The 16,850-nt window shown below is 53.0% G+C and overlaps 1 protein-coding gene across 23 annotated transcripts in view; it reads right to left on the minus strand.

The window, feature by feature from the left end:
- The window catches only part of LOC307114359 (uncharacterized protein), a 459,274-nt gene extending 442,722 nt beyond the window's left edge, over positions 1–16,552 (minus strand). For 22 of the 23 annotated variants that reach the window (XR_013814981.1, XR_013814982.1, XR_013814983.1 and 19 more), the window contains exon 1: positions 16,291–16,552. Coding sequence is in view for 4 of the 23 variants with exons in the window: in XM_079796705.1 (XP_079652831.1) it covers positions 16,291–16,331 (41 nt within the window). In the remaining 19 variants the exon portion in view is untranslated. Of the gene's footprint in view, positions 1–15,021; positions 15,394–16,290 lie in introns of those variants that run through there. The other variant, XR_013814999.1, reaches the window with a different exon arrangement.
- Positions 16,553–16,850: the final 298 nt, after the last annotated feature.

Consider the following 16,850-nt stretch of genomic DNA (forward strand, 5'->3'; position numbering starts at 1 on the left):
CATTGATGTTTTTATCTCTCTCTCCTTCTCCCTTCCTCTCTGAAATCAATAAAAATGAATGTATTTTTGAAAAATGCCCCCAGAAACCGAGGCTCAGAGAGGTCATATGCCCAGCCCAGAGCCACACAGCCAGCAGGAACCAGAACTCGGGCCTCCTGCCTACAAATCCAGTTCACTTGTCCTCACTCAGTGCTAACTAAGTGCTTTGCTCAGGAGCCACCCTAGCCAGCGGGCGCCTCCTTCCCTAGAGGGAAACACCACACCTCGCCTGGGGACACAGCAAGTCATTGGAATGCAATGAATTGTCTGTGCACCAACCTTTAAAGAGACCCAACCCTGCACCCTTCTCCGATTCCTGGGCAGGGGAACATCTGGAAGTTTAAAGCACTGAACACTTGGGAGACATTCTCCTCCTTGAAAAGTATCATCTATTTCTCTAGCTGTCAATCTGCGGGGGGAGGGCACAAGTTTGCAGCTATGGGTCTCTTGGCTGAGAGGGAGTGTGTGTCTGCCCTGGGCCCCATGACCTACTAGGGTAGATGGCATGAGTCTGCCGCTCGCCCACTCTCACTAAGTCCCAGCCGGCTCTGGGGCGTCCCTTCCCCATCGCCCATCAGGTCTGCGGGAGGGGTGATGGCTGGGCATGAACCTGTGTTTCTCATCTAAGCAGGGATTCACCCCCAAATTGGCCGAACTGGGGGCTCAGGACAGAACCCGTGGGCGTAACCACACCTCAAACATCTCTAAAAAAGGCAGAGTTCCAAAGACAAGGAGCCCGGCCCGCCCCTTAGAACCTTCGCAATCCAGCGACATTCCAGAGGGTGAAAGAATGCGGATGAGCCCCGGCCACTGCCAGATGGGACCGTTGTGATCAGCATATCAGACCCCACTTCCGCCACTTCAGCTCACGTGGGGGACTTCCCCCTACCGCTCTGTGCTCCGGGAGGGCTGGGCAGGGCTGACATTAATGAATTTCTCCCAAGTGCCCCAAGCTCTTCCTCATTGCTCAGTCAGCTACCCGGAGCCGAGCCCTGAGGCCATCAGAGATGGCCTGTAGACAGGAGAACACACCTGCAGGGGCTGTTGAGACACACAGATCCTCAAGTTTGACTATCGGGCTTCACCTCTCGGCTCTGGCCCTGCCAATAACTGGTCACATTCTGCTTCCTCCGAGGAGGGGAGGGCTCACAGGTGTTTATGGACTACTAGGCTTTGTGGCTAGCCTATACATTATGTCTATTCCTCCATAGATATCAATAGAATATAATGAACTAATCATTGAAGCTCTATGAAATTTGCTCGCCAATTTTGTCACGCCAAAGATGTTTGCTAGTTATTTCCTTTTCAAGAACCACAACTCCTGACCTGGCCGGACGCTCGGTGGTTAGAGCATCCGCCCACGGACCAAAGGATAAAGGGTCCCATTCCCTCCCTGGTTGGGCTCAAGCGGGAGGCAAACCATCGATGTCTCTCTCACATCGATGTTTCCCTCTCTCTCCTCCCTCCTTCCCTCCTTGTCTTCTCCCTCCCTTCCCATCTTCTACAAAATAATCAATGGAAAAAAGAATCCTCCGGTGAGAATTTTTTAAAAAGCAGCACGACTCCTGGAGAAGCCTTTGAAAGTGATGTAATGGGTCGGAATGTCCAGGGTCGGGGCACTCTGACCCCTGTGAGCTGAGCGTTCCCCTCCGCTGCTGGGAAGTGAGCGAAGCGCATCCAGCTGGATAACACACAGAAGGGCTGAGCAGAGACACTAGCCCGGGGCGAACAGTGGCCACTGGAATCCGAAGGATGAAGGCTCGGGGCGGTCTGGCAGCTGGTCAGGACATGCGCTCTGCGGCTTCTGGCTGGCTGGCCTCGGCTGAGTTTGCTACCATGTCTGAGCCTCATACCAAAAAGCACAGGCGACAAAAGCAAAACTAGGCAAAGTAGACTTCATCAAAATTAAAAACACCTGTGCATCAAGGGGCACTTTCAAGAGAGGGAAAAGAAACAGAACAGACTGGGACAAAGATCTGCATGTCATACATCTGAATAGGGATGAATCTCCGTAATATATAAAGAACTCTTACAAGTCAACAACAACCAAAAATCACTCTCCAAAGGAGATACACGAGTGGCCAATAAATCACTGAGAAAGATGTTCAGCATCACTAGTCATTAGCGGAATGCAAATCAAAACCACTGTGAGATGCCATTTCATTATGTGTCCCAATGGCTATTATTAAACGCAAAACAAAAACACAGAATATAGTAAGTGTTGGTGAGGATGTGGGGAAATGGGGGACGCCCGTGCATTGCTAATGGGAATGGAAAATGGTGCAGCTGCCATGGATGACCGTCTGGCAGTTCCCTCCCGAAACCAAACCTGGGGTGACCACAGGTAAGCCGTTTTATCACCGCTGGTAATAATGCTGAATCGCAGGGTGCTGCACCGTAACTGCGTGAATGCTAGATGATCATCTCCGCGCATTTTTGCTTTTACTCTGCGTCTCTCCAAGGCAAGGACAGGATCCTCCAAACTATACAGTCCATGGTTCTTCTTTTTGATCCCTCCAACACCAGAGCCCGGCACAGTTCGGGGCACATATTAAGCCCCTACCGTTCCCAACCAGCCATACCTTTCTGACTTGCCCCTCCACTATGCTCCGAAAGGCAATGGAAGCCCTGCTCGGATGGGGCGGCTTTGTTCACCGTGGGAGCTGAATAGGTCATTTCTTTAAGCCATGTTGCCAGGACAGCCCACCATCAATGACGAGAAATCTGAACTCGGGTCCGTCCCCCTAAGGCCAGCAGCAATGGCTAACCCACTGGGAGGCAGGAGAAGGCAGGGAGCCGCCAGGAAGCCACAGCTGCTGAGTAACCCACCAACACCTTCCCCGCCCAGCGGGATGCAAAAGGGAAGGAAGGAAGGAAGGAAGGAAGGAAGGGAGGGAGGGAGGGAGGGAGGGAGGGAGGGAGGGAGGGAGGGAGGAAGGGAGGAAGGGAGGAAGGGAGAAAAGAAAAAAGAAAAAGAAAAAGCCAACATGTATTGATGGTGCAGAGAGGGAAGGGGAAAGGAAAGAGCAGTCTAGAATCTCAGAAATTATTACTTTTCCAGGCACACATTGCCAATCCCAAAAAAACAATTCCGAGGGGGGAAATGTTAAAACGGTGCAGGCGGAAGGTCTTGGCTCAGGTGAGGCACACGAGCCAGTCAAGATTGAAGCAAGGAGCCCAGCGGCCAGTGTGACTCAGTGGTTGAGCATCCACCCATGCACCAGGAGGTCACGGAGTTCGATTCCCGGTCAGAGCACATGCCCCAGTTTCGGGCTCAACCTTCCGGTAGGGGGCGTGCAGGAGGCAGCCGATCAATGATTCTCTCTCATCGGTGATGTTTCTGTCTCTCGCTCCCCCAACCTTCCTCTCTGAAATCAATAAAAATAGATTAAATAAATAAATAAAAACAGAAAGCGGAAGCTTTGGCAACAAGGGCATCGGGAAAAGGGTTGAGGGGGTGGGGCTGGGTCCAAGAGCAGCCGCCCTGTCTGTGAGTCCGCACTTCCTGTTGCTCTCTCCTGGGCCCACCTGGTGCATTTACATAATCCGCTCACCCTCCTGAGCAGGCTGGTTTGAGAGCCCTGGCAGGAACCCACGTGGGCCACACAACGCAATGTGGTGTGAGCTGTGAGAGGCTGGGTGCTTGGAGGGGGTGGTCACACAAGGCTAGAAAGGAAGAAGGAATGCTTCCTGGAGGAGGCGACCCCGAAGCTGAGACAGAAAGCACAAACAAGAGGTGGTCAGGGGAGCACGTGGGAAAGTTAGAGATGAATCTGCAGGCAGCAGTCCTCTGAAGAAGCCCATCGACCAAACCTTCAACCGTATTCAAGCCCCACCGCCACCAGGGGCCCGGGGCCAGACCAGCCTTCCTTCTGATCCACGCTGAGGCGTCCAGGGGCCAAAGTACTCAGCCCTCGGGGTCGGGAGAGCTGGGGTCCGCATCCCCGCTCCACCATTCAGGCTCACGCAGCAATTCCATCACTCCTCCTGCCGGCCTATCCTGCAGCTGGTCCTAGCACTAATCATGCCGAGCCATTCAATGCTAGGAAGTCCCTGAGTTTCCGGATGTAGTTTGTCCCTCTCTGGGGTCCGAAGGAAGGCAGGAGTAGGGGCAGGGAGACACTCAGGACCTGCCTCTCGGCTGGGAGAAGGGTTCTGGCACGAGTGATGTCAGGTCTTCCTGCCGGACCCAATATGACAGTGCTGGGTATCGGAAATCCTTCAGGTATAAAAGGCGAACACCCAACTGGGCTATCTAAGCCGTGGCTGCCAAGACGATCTCCATGTGTTACGGTGACTGGAACAGTCATGGCCCCTTGACCTCGGCACCCCTTGCTTTAAAATAAATAAATAATTCAAACAAAACTTTGCTTTTCCATTTTTACGGAATGAGCACATGGGCAAAGCCTGTGATTGGGAAAGCACGGATGGCCTGTGTAGAGAAATGACAGGCAAGAGATCTTGCCTTTGACCTACCTGGAGCCCAGAGGAGGCTCAGGCCACTGGGAACGCTGCCCAGTGCAAAAAAGGGGCTTTTCATCCCCAGAGCACAGGCCTGGGAAGCCACGTCCTCCTAGGTGTCCTGAGGCAAAGGCCAAAGGCCGCCCTACAGCGGGGGGAGGGGTGTGAGGGCCCTGGGTCCCCAGGGTCCAGGGGTAAACCAGGCCAGGGCGCTCTGGCCTCCGCCTCCTGGGTTTTCCATGGACCCAGTGCAATGGTCTGTGGTACAGAGTGAGGCGTCCCAAGGATAGGAAACGGATTGGTGGGAGGGAGGACGGGCTGAAGTGATCCCCAGGCGGCCGTGGCCCTGCGGGATGAGCCGGTAGTTCCGTGGGGGCTGTGGAATAAACCCTGAGGCCATAAGGGCAGGAAGGAGGGCCTCTGTCCCCACAGCTGCCCTTCCATCAAAGTCCTTCCTCACACGGGACCTTTTCCTTGTCCTCGGTCCTTCTGAAAGATGGGCAAAGCGGAGTATCCAGCCAGAGGGGAACTGGTGCACTCCCAGCTACATTAACTGGAATGTTCTTCAGACTCCAGACTGGCGACTCCAGGCCGGCGACTCCAGGTGTGGGCAGATGTCTCTGCAATGCCTCTCTCCTCTCGCCCCTGCCCCTGTTCAAACCTCCCACAGCTCCCTGCCGCCTGCAGGACCAAGTGCAAGCACCTCTGCTGGGCTCGGAAGGCCCCTGGCGACCTCTTTAGGGAACCCTTCCAACCGCGCCCTCCAGGCAGAAGTGCTTTCTGTCTCCCAAGTGAATCCGTCCCCCCCCCCCCCCTCACTGCTAAAGCGAGGGCTCAGGTCCCTAGGCTAGAATACTGCAGCACAGCCTGCAAAGGGGCCTCCAACTCCCACTGTCAGCCATCCAGCCCCTTGTCTTCCTCACAGGAAGGTCAATCAGCTCAGTGGTTGAGCATGGACTATGAATCAGGAGGTCAAAGTGCGATTCCCAGTCAGGGCACATGCCTGGATTGTGGGCTTGATCCCCAGTGTGGGGTGTGCAGAAGGCAGCCGATCCATGATTCTCTGTCATCATGGATATTTCTATCTGTCACTCCCTCTCCCTTCCTCTCTGAAATCAATAAAAATATATATATTTTTTAAAAGGTCAATCAAATCAGGCCCCGCCCACTCAGCAGCTCCTAACGGCTTGGAATAGTGCTTAGGACCCTCCAGGACCTGGATCTGCCCCCCATGGACCCCATGCTGTGTCTCTATCCCTGGACATTCATTCCACTCCACCCACAGGAGTCTCTTGATAATAGAAAACTCCCCTCCCCCCTCAAAAAATAATTTTCCTGTCTTGGGTCTTTCCCTCATACTACTTTTAAAAGAAATGTTAAGAACCTAAAATTTACAACCACGAACATGTTGTCATATGCACTACATATATGCATACATATACATACCCTCTCCATATATTTTCAAAATGTGTGAGTGATACATGTGCCTGTACTGTCCTTTTAAAAAGCCCTCAAGGGAAAATCAAGGTGACCTTTGACCCTTACCGCCAGCCCTATTCCCTCCTCCCGACCCAATGATGGCCTAGATCCCACCAGCCCATCTCTCAAGGTTCCCATACATCTCCAAGGATCCTTTAGCAACACAGAGCATGAGCTGTGAATGCTCAAGTTCACCTAGGAGCAGGCTGCACAGATGTTTTCGATTTTGCTGCCTGCTGCCAACTGGTCTCTCCGACGACCTCACACGCTGGCTCGCCGAGTGGGGGATCCTGTCACCCGGCCTCGCCAAGACTTGAGTCAGGCTTCCTATTTCTGGCACTTCTTAAAATATGAAAACGTACCCCTTGGAAACAACCCAAATGCCCTTCGGCTGGAGGATGGGGGAAGAAACAGCCACAGAACAGACAGCACTCCGCAACCTAAAGGACCTCCCGGCCGAGCCCCGCCACAGCATGGGAGAACCACGCAGGACGCCACCCGAGAGAAATCACACTAAAAGGGCTTCGTACCGTAGGATGGACGCCATTTATATGAAAAGGGCAAAACGCCAAGGACAGAAAACAAGTCAGCGGTTGTTAGAAGGTGGGGGGGAGACTGAGGCCAGAAGGGCAGGAGGGAAGTTCGGGGGGCGATGGAAACGGGTGACGGGTGATGGTGAGGACTCCAGGACTGTGCTACACAGCTGCCCGCATGCCTCACAAGGCCAAGCCCTGCACCTGCACTAATAGGGTGAACTCTGCTGCATGTAGATGGGACCTCGATAAGCCTCCCCGTATGAGTGAGGCTGAAGCCTTTCACATGCCCTGTGCGTTCAGCTCTCTTCTTTGGAGAACTGCTGGCTCATGAGTGTTGTACCCACTTCGCTTTGAGATTGGCTTTTTTTTTTTTTTAAGATTCTTTTTTTAATATATATTTTTATTTCTTTCAGAGAGAAAGGGAGAAGGCGAGAACAATAGAAACATCGACGATGAGAGCGGATGCCCCCAGCATGCCCCACACGGGGGATGGAGCCTGCAACCCGGGCCTGTACCCTTGACCGGAATCGAACTGGGACCCTTCAGTCCTCAGGCCGACGCTCCTTCCACTGAGCCAATCTGGCTAGGGCTTAATTATGTTTCTTATTGATTTCTTGAGAGAGAGGAAGGGAGAGGGACAGAGAGATAGAAACATCTATCGGCTGCCTCCTGCATGCACACCCCCCACTGGGACTGAGCCTGCAACAGGCAGGCGGCCCCACCAGAATCCATCTGTGACCTCCTGGTGCCTGGGTCGATGCTCAACCACTGAGCCACACCCTCCGGGCCAATTGTTTGGGTTGTGTGTTTTTTTTGTTATTGACTTTCAGGAACTCTTTGTTTTTTATTATTATAGCTTTTTTTTTTTTTTGCTTACGGTGCTTTTTTTTCCTTTAATATATAGGGTGTTCCCACAAAAAAATGTATACACACTTTGAATAATTATAAAGGCAGTGTTTGTACTTCAACTGCGTTTTCAAACTTCCAATAACGTTTTAGGATGAATTTCCTTTGATCAAAGCTTAGTCTGGCTGCAAAGAAAGAGACATCAATTGAGCTGTCAGCTGTTAAACTGTGTATACATGTTTCTGGGGCACTGTGAACTAGTATAGTCATTTTTACCAATCTTTTCATTTTACTCATGCTTTTCTCCTTCTCTGGTTAACTTCTCCCAAGTCTTCATGGCTCACTCAAATCCCCTCATTCCAAGTAAACTATCCTCTCACATTATTCTACTTCATATTCCTTACAAAATGTAATTTTTTGTGGATGCTCACTTCTTTGTCTCCCAATAAAGTAATAAGCTCCTTCAGAACAGGGATCATTATCTGTTTTGATCACTACTGAATACCTCAGACTAAAACCGTACTTGGCTCACCACAGGCATATCACAAATATCTGCCGAATAAATGACAGTAAAGAAAAAGTCACACAGGTGCATCTGACATGTGTAAACATATGTCTAGCTTGTATATGTCTGCGCTATACATGAATGTTCATGACATATCCCTTCATCATGGACAGCAACAAACATTACACATCTTACCAAAAAGAAAAATATAGCTTCAGTGTAAATCTCCGGGGGACACAATATTTACCTAAAACTTTAAAAATATTGAGAGGCTCTGATGCAATAATCCCAGTCCTGGGGATTTACCATTAAAAAAAAAGAACTGAAAAACAGAAAACTTGACATATATAGAGTTTATTATGAGTTAAGCATCCCAATCAACTGATTAAGTAAACAATAAAACGGTCACGGAACAGAATAATAAAATATTATCTATCCAATAAAAGTACTACAGACAAAGTATATCCAATATTAATCAGAAATGCTTACAACTCGGTGATAAATAAGAAAAGTCAGGATGTGTATTTTACAAGTATAGGGTGTCATAATTGCAACTACTTTCTTAAAGGGACAATAAAGATAAAACAGTGGTGTATTTAACTCAAGAAATAATATTTGTCTTTTTTACAGACCTTTCCCCCAGAATCTTAAAGATAAGCTTATATTTCTTTCATGTGAGGAAAGATGGTTTAAGTTTCCCTAGTCACAGTTCTGCCCACCATGAGCCCGGAATCCTAACTCAGGCACCTCCCATCCGAAGCCCACCTGCTTTTGTCTAAAGGTAAATCTGGGAAGTCACTCCTGGGTTACAGTCCTTGGAAAGTACCCGGCGTTTGCATGGCACTTTAAACAAATGGCTTCTGGCCCAGCCAGCGGGCTCAGAGGTTGAGCACTGACCTATGAATCAGGAAGGAGGTCATGGTTCAATTCCCAGTCAGGGCACATGTGGGCTCGATCCCCAGAGTGGGGCGTGCGGGAGGCAGCTGATCAATGATTCTCTCTCATCATTGATGTTTCTATCTTTCTCTCCCTCTCCCTTCCTCTCTGAAATCAATAAAAATATATTAAATACATAAATAAGTAGCTGGCTTCTGTCTGGTCTCGAGTCCCCCACCCTCCAGCCCACCTGGCTGCCTGGCTCTCCCACCTCAGCCACAGTCCAGAGGCACAGGGCCCTCCCTTCTCTGTCTGCAAGTTCATTACTGAGCCCACAGACCCCTCACCATTTCCCTCCTGGGCAGGGATTCTCAGCCACAACCCACCTGGCTGCCCGGGGCCCCATTTCGACCTGCCTTCCCTCCACCCTAGTAGGGATCAGCCATCTGCCTCTCGCCCACACTTGGGGGCTTCTTGGAGTCAGGGATGGTTTCTTGTTCCCTGCAGGGACCCCTGTACCTGGCACTCAGTCACTCACCCCATCCACGGAATGCCCACCATGTATGTCCCAGGCACTGTCCTAGTCCCCTGTCCAAGCGAAATACATGTGAGCCACATGCACTTTTAGATTCTCTAGTAGCCACATTAAAAAAAAAAAAAAAGAAACACATGTTAAAACCGGTGAAATTAAATTATATGACATATCATATTTAACCTAACAGACCCAAAGTTTCATTTCAAGATAAGGAATCCGCATGAAAGGATCTGCTAATGAATGATTTCACAGTCTATTTTGGTGCAGAGTCTTGGAACGCCAATGTGTATTTTACACGGACAGCATGCCTCCCTTCAGACTAGCCTCACTGCGGGTGCTTGGGGGCCACAGAAGGCGGGGGGGGGGGCACCAGCCGGCACAGCGCAGTTTAGGTGCTTGTGGACACAGCAGCGAAGGGTCCAGAAGCCCAGGACTTGCGGCCACGCCCCCCGCTACCAGCCTGACGCTTCGGACTCGGATTTCGTTTCTTCTCTACACAGCGGCCAGACGGGTCCTTTCAAAAGCTGAAGCGGCTCAGATGGGCTTTCTGTTGAAAACCCTTCAGGGGCTCCCCGTTGCACTAAGTACAAGGCAATGCCTTAGCCAGTGGTGGGCAAACTCATTCGTCAACAGAGCCAAATGTCAACAGGACAACGATTGAAATGTCTTTGGAGAGCCACATTTTTTAAACTTAAACTTCTTCTAACGCCACTTCTTCAAAATAGACTCGCCCAGGCCGTGGTCTTTTGTGGAAGAGCCACACTCAAGGGGCCAAAGAGCCGCATGTGGCTCGCGAGCCGCAGTTTGCCGACCACGGCCTTAGGCTGAAGACTTCATGGAAGCCCCCCCCCCCCCCCCACGGCACGGGCCCAGGTTTCCCAGCTGCCTCCGTCCGCCTCGCTCAGCCCACGCCAATCAGCCTCCTCCTTCAGCTCCCCCATCTCCCAGGCCGGCTCCTGGGTCGGCCTGGATCCTGCTCTGCCCGGGGCCTGAAACACCATCCTCCACACTAACCCCATCTCCTTCAAGAGGCTCCAATGTCAGCTTCCCAGTGCAGCCTGGCCTACCCCACAGACCCTGGCCCTGCTCCCCTCACCCCCACAGAGCACAGGACCCCCTAATACACACTGACTGCCCTTGTTCCTTATGTCTCCGCTTCCTCATCGGTCCATCCCAGCTATCACGTAAGCACCATCGGCATGGAAATCTCCGGAACCTTTTTATGTTCCTTTCTGCACCCCCAACACCAAGGTTAGTGCTTTGGCTCGGAGCAGGCCCACCATCAATATGTGCTTCCTTGATGAAAAGAAATAAATGACTTGCTGGAAGCCCTCCGCCTTCTAGAGTGTCCCGTTTAGTGGGAGAAGGCAGATATCTGGAACATCCCGTCACGATAAGGACTGCCTTCGTTTGCTCGAGTTGCCACAACAAAATACTGTGGGCGGGGCAGCTTAAACAATAGCAATGTCTTTCTCAGGCTTCTGGAAGCGAGGAAGTCCAAGGTCAAGGTTCCGGTTAACGAGGTCTCTGGTGAGAGCTCTCTTCCCGGCTAGTAAGAAGCCACCTTCTTGCTCTCTGTCCTCACAGAGGGAAGGGAGCTCTCTGCTGTCGCTTCTTCTCCTCTTACCATGAGGGCCCCATCTCTCCCGCATCACCTCCCCAAGGCCCAGTCTCCACACACCATCACACCGGGAGTGAGGTTTCAACCGATGAATTTGGGAAGGGAACCAACACTCCGTCCACAACATGTCTGATGGGGAAAAAATAAACCAGTAACACCCAGGAGGAAAAGGGGGAGAAAGGGAGGTTGCCGTTTTATGAGGCAGCCGCCCAGGGAAAATCATCATCATCACAACAACAAATACAGCAATTACCACGTGTGCAGTAATGACCACGTGCCAGGCCCTGCGCGGAGCACCCTCCATCCGTTAACACAGGGGTGCCGGGGCCCCTCGGCACCGGGGCCCATGTGGTTCGCGGGGCTTGGACTAGAGGGCAGGGATTGCTGTCTCTTCTGCACCTCCAGCGTCTAGGACGCCTGCTCACCGCTTAGCAAATGAGTGGATCCATCAATGAATCGATCTTAAAACAGAACAGCAAATGTCGGTGGGGGCTCACTTACCAGGAAAAGGGAGTCCTGGAGAAGAATAAATAATAACGATTGCTTTGCTGTCTTACTCAAGAGCTGATTTCCTCTGTGCTAAGAGCTTTGCCCCATCCCTGGGAGGGAGAGTGTCCTCCCAGTGCAGAGGAAATGGATGCACGGAGTGCAAAGGCAGGTGCCCTCTGATGCCTGCCCCTCTGAGACCTGCTCCTGCAGCTCTCCGGACTTCCTCCCTCGTTCCCACATGAGCCAGCATTCCTTCCAGATGCCTGCAAAGAGCTCTAGTGAGGGCGTTGCCACTCCGAGGCTCTGCGACCAGAACGTTACACCTTTACACGTTAAAATGCACTCAGAAACCACCACTCCAAGCCGCCACAGGAAGTCGCAAACCCCGATAATTAGAACTAATAATATTAGCTACCCTCCTGAGTGCGCCCTGGGAGCCCAGGCCCTCGGCTAATGGCCTGCTGTTCTTCCGCTATTGCGCTATTTCCTCCTCCACACGGCAACCTGGGAAGTTGGCGCTTTATCCTCCCTACCTTATAGACGAGGAAACCGCGGCTTAGAGAGGCGAAGCAACCTGCCCCCAAGGAACCCAGATCCGTACCGCCCTTCAGCTTTCCCACAGGCCTTCTGCCGCCTTCTCCCTCCTCCTTCAGCGTGCTTTTCTGGGGGACAAACCCTCCATACCCACCCTGTCAGGCTGTTCCTCACCTAACAGGGCAAGCACTGTAGGCTGAGCACCACTCATTTCCTTGAAAACAAAACAATTCTGACAGCCACGCAGTTCAGCCAAGTCCCAGGGCTGGGTGAGCCACCAGCCCTGTGCAGACGACTACCCCCCACAGCCGGCTGCCCGCTGCACTCAAGTTCATGGTCAAGGAGGGAAAAGAGGCAGGTAAACAAATAATACTGCAGCGCAGATAACCCACCAGGTACCAGCCAAACCATACCCCATAACCACCACCACCACCACCACCCCCCCCCCAAAAAAAGGAGGAAGAGAAAACAGAAGAAAGCCCATTCAGAATTCTGCAATTAATAAATGACTAAGCGTGGACACGGGCAGTAGGGTGGAGAAGACCTGGGGGTGTGGGCAGGGGCTGGGAAGAAGGGGGGGGGGAATGGGAGAGATCTGTAATACTATCAACAATAAAAAAATATGTATATATTAAAAAATAAAAAATGACTGAGATCACTGTTTTTTATGACCTAGCATTGCTGTTGTTTTTTAATTTATTTTATTTTAATTTTTTTTGTTTTGTTTGTTTTTTAATTGATTTCAGAGAGAGGGGAAGGGAGAGGGAGGGAGAAACATCGATTGGCTGCCTCCTCCAAACACCCCAACCAGGGCTCTAGCCCACAACCTGGGCATGTGCCCGGACCGGGAATCAAACCTGCGACCTTTTGGTGCACGGGACGATGCTCCGACCAACTGAGCTACCCCAGTCAGAGCTGTTTTCTGGTTTAATGATAAAGTTGAGAGAGGGGCCACCACACTCTTTGTGTTGTTAGGGTCACTACTGCACCTAAACACACCCAGGAGAGAGGCAGGTACTCGGAACAGGTGGGGGTCGGGGGAGGCGACCTTATCACCTGCAGAAAGAGTTCTAGCTCCCATCCACTGCGAAGGGTCACAGTAATGCCATGCTGGTCACAAAGCCACCACCGAGCTGTGTGACCTGGGTGAATCTTCTTAACCTCTCTGAGCTGTGGGTTAAGCAATAATCTGTAAAATAGCAATAATAATAATCCTGTCTTACCTGTTGGGAGATTAAACGAGATAATACATCTAAAGCATTTGGAACTGAGGTGAGCCCACAATAAGATATCCATCCTCACTAGACATTTTATTATATCTGCCTCGTGGCGGGGGGTTGCAGGGAACATAAACTGCAAAGAACATTCTTGGCATGATACACAATTTTAATGTTATGGGAGCTACTATTTTTGTTGTTATTAGTAATTACTATACTGTTACTAGTTACTTGGGGACAAAAAAACAGAAGAGACAGAGGAGGTACCATCAAACAACACGTTTTAGCCGTTTTCTCCTGTAAGGCCTGGAATTTCTGAAGTTTTCAAGGGAAGGTGATGAAGTGACCATCAATGCGACCCATCAATAGTCAGAATTATTCTAGGCCTAGCCGGTTTGGCTCAGTGGATAGAGAGTCGGCCTGCGGACTGAAGGGTCACGGGTTTGATTCTGGTCAAGGGCATGCACCTTGGTTGCAGGCTCGATCCCTGGCCCCGGTTCGGGCGGGAGCGGGAGGCAACCAATTGATGTGTCTCTCTCACATCGATGTTTCTCTCTCTCTCCCCCTCCCTTCCACTCTCTATAAAAATCAATGGGAAAATATCCTCGAGTGAGAATTAATAACAACAACAAAAAATAGTCAGAATTATTCTAGAGCCGTGGTCGGCAAACTGTGGCTTGTGAAGCCACATGCGGCTCTTTGGCCCCTTGAGTGTGGCTCTTCCACAAAATACCACGGCCTGGGCGAGTCTATTTTGAAGAAGTGGCGTTAGAAGAGGTTTAAGTTTTAAAAATGTGGCTCTCAAAAGAAATTTCAATCGTTGTACTGTTGATATTTGGCTCTGTTGACTAATGAGTTTGCCGACCGCTGTTCTACAGTATTGCCCTGTTCCCATCTTGGGTCGGGGTGCCCTGCAGACACTGAGTATATAAAGATGGGGGTCTTGATCTCTTAAAGAGATCACAAACCAGCATGGGAAGGGGGTGGGGGGGGGAGTTGAGGGAGAGTGCTATGTCTATACCCGACTATGAAAGGAAATACAAAATAAAAAGCCGCGTGTCCAGGAGGGTGTCTGACATCAAAAACACACCCCGTGAAGCGAACAGGCCAGGGAATGAGACTAGGGACCAGGCCTGGCAACTATCCAAGGTCCTCACTGCCCCAGGAAAGGGCTGATCTGCCTTTGGTCTGACCAAATTCAGGGTCACTCAGACAGACAAGGAGGAAGAAAGGAAGGTGACGTATCCCCCAGGAGACCCCTTAGCTGAGCCGTCCGAGCGCAGTGTCCACCCCGGGCAGGCAGGAGGCCCTGGCCATGGTGACACGGGCTCCCGAGGCCAGCCAGCCGGTCCTCCTGCCATTCAGGAGGATAAAAGCTGGAAGCACAAGGGCCTGGCTGGATGTGGACGGCGATATTGACCAGCAACCACACACACCATGGCGGGGGGGGGGGGGGGGGGGGGGGAGGGGGAGGCGGGGGTCAGATATTCCAGAACCAAGGAAAAAGCTCCCTCTTTCCAGCCCAGAAAAGCTCCGGGCAGGAGCATAAGAGCACACCACACAGCTTGGAGGAGCGGGGGAGGGGGGAAGAGAGGGAGGGCAATCAATGAGAAAAAGAAACTGATGGCTTCTACTTTTCGAGAGAAGCCTGCTGTGTGCAAAACCCTGCACTCGAAGTAGGTAAAGCCACCATAACAACGCAAAGTCGCCCTTAACCAGGCAAAGCAACAAGGTGACCACATAGCAAGTGGCCTCTGGGGTGGGTGGGCCCAGCCTGAGGATGGGCACTGGACCCCCCCCTTGCCCTGCCACCCCCCAGTCTAGGGCGTGGAATGCCGGCTGGGCCCTCTCGCCAGTGGCTTAGGCCACGAGGCAGTGCTCACCTTCAAGATGGAACTCCTCTCAGACAGCGGAGACCAGGCCACGAGGCTCCGGCCAGCCATGAGGCTCCGGCCAGCCCCGGGATTCTGTGTTTCCTGCTGCTTCCAGGGACCTTTTTTTGCTCCTAATCCTTTCAGGAAGTTCCACTCCGGGTTCAGAGGATCCATACAACCCCCCCCCCCCCCCCGACTCCATGGGTAGGAGCTTTAGACACACCGATGAGCTGTGACCACAGGACTGTGTCAAATGAACAAGCCTCAACTTGTCACAGCCAGTATGCAAAAGAGGCCTGCATCATCCTATAACAAACAGCAAAGCCACACCGGCCCTGCGTCCCCAGGGCCCCCGCCCACCCACCCCACACAAACAGACTGTTCTCCATGGTTCCCTCCAACCACCCAGCAGCTCCGGCAGCCTGGGGCTCGCTGGTGGCGAGGCGGGTGAGGGGTGCCTGCCCGCCTCCCTCTGGAAAACAGAAGATCAGGAGGAACCACCCAAACCTCACCCTCTCCTCCCTAAAGACTCTCTCATCTTCTAGAAGGGCCTGAAGCCGGGGGCTGGAATAAACAGAAGACTATTCCACGGCTGCACACCCCTCAGGAAAATGTGTGCTGTATCCCATGCACCGGACACATGCAGCCTCATGGCTGCCCTTCCTGCAAGTCTACACCCGGCCACAAACCCTGGCATAAGTCAGAGCACATTAGCGGAGGGAGGGCAACTCTAATTAGATCCACAGCCCATCCCCAAACAATTACCATGATAAGGGGCACCCAGCAAATCTGGAAAGACGATGCAAAAAAGTTTCAAAGACCAGAGTTGCTGAGTTTTGGGAAATCACCTTGGGGCGGGGGTGGGGGGGTTGGGGGGGGAGGCGGAGGGAGAGGATGGTCTAAGGAGCTAAGGATGGAGGAAGCATCCTATGGGTCCCAGGCTTCTGGTTTCCCCAGAGGGGCCTCCAAACCGCACCTGCGACCCCACCTCGGTGCTGATTGGAGACGGGCTGTGTTTAGAGATGAGGCAATAAAACGTTGGATCAAGTGCATTCAATTCAGAATAATCTCCCTGCACGGGCCCGCTGGATGTCACCATCCACCCCTCCCCCTCTCCCCACCCGCCCGTCTGGAGTCTGGTGATGAGGAAAGTGCACGGTTCACACAGACACGAATCCGGAGCCCCTTCCTCCGTCCAGCTGCTCACTGAGCATCCCTGCCCGCAAGGCCCCGAGCTCCCGAGTTTCCAGAAACGCGGAGGGCAACATGCTAACTTACTGGAAGGTGGATCCAAGCCGTGTCACCGGGGCCGCCGACATCCTTTCCGCGTGGAAATCCACTCGGGGGTGCCTGGCGGGAGCAGGGCCCGTCCCAGTTCGCGGCCCCGAGCTGCTCCCCCGCGGTCCCGTCCGCCCGGAGCCTGCCGGGCCCGAGGGCCCATGTGCTCGGCGGCCGCACGCGCTCTGCCCGGTGGAGCGCGGGGCAGGCGGGCGGCCCGTGACGTCAGGGCGGCTCGCGCTCCGGGCCGCGGGGGAGGGGAAGCGCGCGCCGCCCGGCCCGCCGCGTGCGTCCTGGGCCCCCGCGCGCGCGGGGTCCTCCCGGCTCCCGCCGCCCCGCCGGCTGGCCGCCCGCCCCGCGAGCCCCTCCGCTGGCTGCCCGGGCCACGCGGGCCACCGAGCCGCCCAGGGCCGCGTGCAGGCGGGGCGGGCCTGGCCCGCACCATGAACCCAGAGGGCGCGGGGGAGGGCGCGCTCCGCCCCGGGATGGGGTCCCAGCAAGCCAGCGCCAACCCCCCCCCGGGGATGCCCTCTCGCCGTTCCGCGCGCTTTCCGCAGCCC

This window comes from Cnephaeus nilssonii, assembly GCF_951640355.1.
Source record: "Cnephaeus nilssonii genome assembly, chromosome: 18".
NCBI lineage: Eukaryota > Metazoa > Chordata > Mammalia > Chiroptera > Vespertilionidae > Cnephaeus > Cnephaeus nilssonii.